The sequence below is a fragment of the Epinephelus moara genome, chromosome 9 (genome assembly GCF_006386435.1).
Source record: "Epinephelus moara isolate mb chromosome 9, YSFRI_EMoa_1.0, whole genome shotgun sequence".
NCBI classification, from domain to species: domain Eukaryota; kingdom Metazoa; phylum Chordata; class Actinopteri; order Perciformes; family Serranidae; genus Epinephelus; species Epinephelus moara.
In genome coordinates, this window is record NC_065514.1 from 5,054,640 (window position 1) to 5,058,891 (window position 4,252).

A 4,252-nucleotide genomic window follows, 5' to 3' on the forward strand; every position below is an offset into this window, starting at 1 on the left:
GTGTGTGTGTGTGTGTGTGTGTGTGTGTGTGTGTGTGTGTGTGTGTGTGTGTGTGTGTGCGTGCGTGTGTGTGCGTGTGTGTGTTGCAGTCATCCAGTGACAGACAGAACTAATGGGCTGTGAAGTGCTGAAGCAGGACGCTGAGAGCCAAACCACATACTGTACACACACACACACACACACACGCACACAGAGTGGTGGAAGAAGTGCTCAGATCTTTGACTTAAGTAAAAGTATCCATACCACTCTGTAGAAATACTGTTACAAGTAAAAGTAGCAAAAGTAAAACCACTCATCATGCAGATTAATATATATCATACTACTGGATTATAATTAATGTGTTCATCACTTTAATGTTGCAGCTGGTGAAGGTGGAGCTCAGTTTAATGACTTCATATTCTCCTCAGTAGCTTGTTTTTTACTCCCAGGATCAATAAAGTTTTATCCTCAATCTTAATATGAATCAGAAGTAACTAGCCATGTAATAAATGTAACAGAGTAGAAGCAGAAAGTCGCAGAAAATGGAAATACTCAAGTAACATTTTGAAGTACTTTATTGAAGTGTAGTCCTTGAACAAATACACACACACACCTTCATCATCTGATGCCTGCATGAGAGGAGAGATTTCACAGCACTGAGCTGAAGACACAGCGACACGTCTGACACATCCACACTGCATTCATTTCTATTTTTACACCGTTAAAATCACAAAAAGTTATTCTTGATAAACTTTGTTAAAACAGTGTTTTAGGTCTGATTGTTCCAAGTCTTGTGTCTAACACACTGTGAAGTCTCTTTGATGGATTTCTGCTCAGATGGCGCCCTCTTGTGGTTGAAACAGACATTGTTTTTTACTCTACAAACAATACTTGTGCATTAAAAGGTTTCTATAGTAACTTACCTCCTGTATGAGCATCAGAATATACTTAAATTAGTCAAGGTAAAAGCACTAATTATGCAGAGTGGTCCATTTCAGAATCATATATATTTAATCATTGGATTATAATTATTGATGCATGAATGCACTGGTTTTCTTTTCTCTTTTCTTTCGGTGAGTCGGCTTCCCTGGTGCTTTGTAGTAATTTGCTCCGTACAATAAAGCGATCCATCGTCCCTCTCACAGCTTTCTCCTTTAAATATTATCATCCCTGCCATTCAGGGCTTTAGATGTGTCACACACTAATAATTCCCACACTCGAACGGCGACAGACAAGTTCCCTGTGAAGGTTTCTTTAAATTAAATTCAATTAAATTACATTTTTTAGCCAGAGTTTGCCTCTTTATTCAGACACGGGTGTGCACAACATACTGACACAGTGAATTAAAAATTAATTCATAACTTTCTGTACAGGCCCAGTTGAATATTGCTGTGATAAAAAATATCCCACGGCACACCTGGTTTGGCATCAGAGCACAATGTTTGAGAGTGTTTATTCAACTTTATTGTTTTTGTTTTTATTCTATCATTATTATTTATTTATTTATTTTTTTTAAACTTAGCCGAGTCCATGTTTTTTACTTTCTGTCGCTGGTGTTGTGTCCTCCCCCTGCTATTAACTTTTACCTCTTTACTCTGCAATGTCCTGTTAAATAAGAAAATTATTTAAAAAAAAACATTGACAAAAATATGACAGAGAAAATGACAAGCTGGATTACTTTACTTTAAGAAGGGTGTTCATCTTATTCTGTAAATAAACTCATTTATAATCGACAATATCTTTAACGACTGTGTGAAGTGAAAGGTGTCACTCGTAGAGCTGAACCATGAGATTTATCACATGAATGATCGACACTGTTTCAGATGAATTTCCTCTTTATTGATTAATTGATGAATCGACTAATTGTTTCAGCTTAGAGCCAATCATCTCCATGTATAACTAGAGTGCATGGTAACTGACTTATGATTCTCAGGTTATCCAGATGTGTTGACGTGTTTGTTTGTTTGTGCTCTTGTGTGCAGACGCTGCGTAAGAAAGGTTTAAACGGCTGCGACAGCCCCGACATCGAAGCCGACGACTCTGCAGGCCAGAGCCCAGAGTCAGACGACAAATACCGTAAAATCAACGAAGACATCGACCTGATGATCAACAGACAGAGAATCTGTGTAAGTTCCACCTTTAGAAGCTTTAGATTCAACACGGAGATGACGTTTATGGGTACGTCTGAGCTCATGGTGCAGATAAGGCTGCCACACACTGGAAGACTTACGTACATCTTCTCACATCTAAAGACAAAGTGTGTATCTGGTCACACACTATAACATGTTGCAAAGACTGGGGATCTTACAGGGTCACTATTTGACTACAACTGGATTCCTTTTTAGATGATTTCCCATCCTGCTCCTGGTGGAAAATATCACACCAAACTCCCTTTAAGAAATATGAAATTGTAACAATTTCTCACGTGTCTGCAAAAACACACAACTCTAGAACCACAAGATAAAAGGCGCCATATGTCGACAGTGTTCTTGTCAATTCGGCTTCAATATATAATCTATAAGAACTGTTATTGTGTACAAGCTTGGATTTTGTTTGAATCAAAATAAGATAAAGATAAGATACCATCACTGAAACAGATCAGCACAGTTGGCAACTAATTGCCCTGTAGATTAGACTGAGGCATATGAAAAAATAAATAAATAAAACAATACAATAACCGATGACGAGACAAGATAATAATGATGTGTCTCGTGATGTTAACCAGCTGCTCTCTCTCTCTCTCTCGTCTCGTCTCGTCCAGCAGGGTCTGCTGCCCTCCAACTACGACATGGGCGTCTCCATCCCGGGGAATAACCCCAGCGGCCTGCTGTACTCCCACCCTGGTATCAACTGTGGTTTAGGTAACCACAACCTGCTGCCCATTTCACACACACACCCCTCCCTGCAGAGAAACAGCATGTCCCCTCAGAGGCCCTCCAGCACTGGGAACGCAGGTACCAATATATGAACACAAATTATGATTCAGCCAGTCAAACTCTGATGCTGCAGATTACAATCGTAAACACATGACGTCTGTGTATGTGAACATGTGTTGTGTTTGGTGTGTGTAGGACTGATGGGTTCAGAGCTGCCGAGCACCGTGGTCTCCACTGTGGGTAAGACTGTGCTTTATTTGTCTTATTACACCTGTTAAACTCATGATTAATCAGCATTGTATCTTGATATTAGGTCAGGGGGGGAAAAACCTAATTACATCTTTAATTTTATTATTGTTATGATGAAATCTTGATTGGACCATGAACCTCCACCTGTCACCAGGAAATAGCAGCTACAGTAACCACTGCACCTCGCCCGGGCTGCTGTCTCCAGGAGGCGTCTCCAAGAACATGCAGGACAAGAGTCCTCCTCCAATGAGCATGAGCCGCAAGCCTGACCTCCGCACACTGATGCCCCCCTCCAACAAGTGCAACAACATGCCCACCATTGTGAGTGCTGCTTTCATCGTTACTCCACCCACATTTATTTTACTTTATGTTGTTTTTATTGTGTTGGTTATTTCTGCATGGAGACTCACTGTAGTCTGTGTTTTAATGCTGCTCTCCAGTGTGAGGACTTTGATCTGATGTTGGTAAGTGATCCTTAAATTACCAAACAATATGAACAATACAGTGGACGGCTGATTTCCATATTACTGGATAGTTTATTTACAGTCACTTGTGTTTTATATGCTGGTAGGTGTTTAAATCTGAACCTGCAAAGTAACTACAGCTGTCAAATAAGTTCAGGGCAGAAAAATGTTCACGATACTACGATTCTATTATCACATTTGGACGACATGCTATACTATGACTTTTTTTCATGATGTGGGACGACATACTATACTATGACTTTTTTTCATGATTTCAGACGACATACTATACTATGACTTTTTTTCATAGTTTTGGACGACATACTATACTATGACTTTTTTCATGATTTTGGACGACATACTATACTATGACCTTTTTTTCATGATTTGAGACGACATGCTATACTATGACTTTTTTTCATGATGTGGGACGACATACTATACTATGACTTTTTTTCATGATTTGAGACGACATATTATACTATGACTTTTTTTCATGATTTGAGACGACATGCTATACTATGACTTTTTTTCATTGTTTTGGACGACATACTATACTATGACTTTTTTCATGATTTTGGACGACATACTATACTATGACTTTTTTTTCATGATTTGGGACGACATACTATACTGTGACATTTTTTCATGATTTGGAATGACATACTATACTATGACTTTTTT

General features: G+C 38.9%; 1 protein-coding gene across 3 annotated transcripts in view; it reads left to right on the top strand.

The window, feature by feature from the left end:
- The window catches only part of mef2ca (myocyte enhancer factor 2ca), a 46,982-nt gene that overhangs the window by 34,415 nt on the left and 8,315 nt on the right, over nucleotides 1-4,252 (top strand). For 2 of the 3 annotated variants that reach the window (XM_050052602.1, XM_050052604.1), the window contains 4 exons: nucleotides 1,962-2,105; nucleotides 2,741-2,933; nucleotides 3,051-3,095; nucleotides 3,259-3,425. In XM_050052602.1, coding sequence (XP_049908559.1) covers nucleotides 1,962-2,105; nucleotides 2,741-2,933; nucleotides 3,051-3,095; nucleotides 3,259-3,425 — 549 coding nt within the window. The remainder of the gene's footprint in view (nucleotides 1-1,961; nucleotides 2,106-2,740; nucleotides 2,934-3,050; nucleotides 3,096-3,258; nucleotides 3,426-4,252) is intronic. The other variant, XM_050052605.1, reaches the window with a different exon arrangement.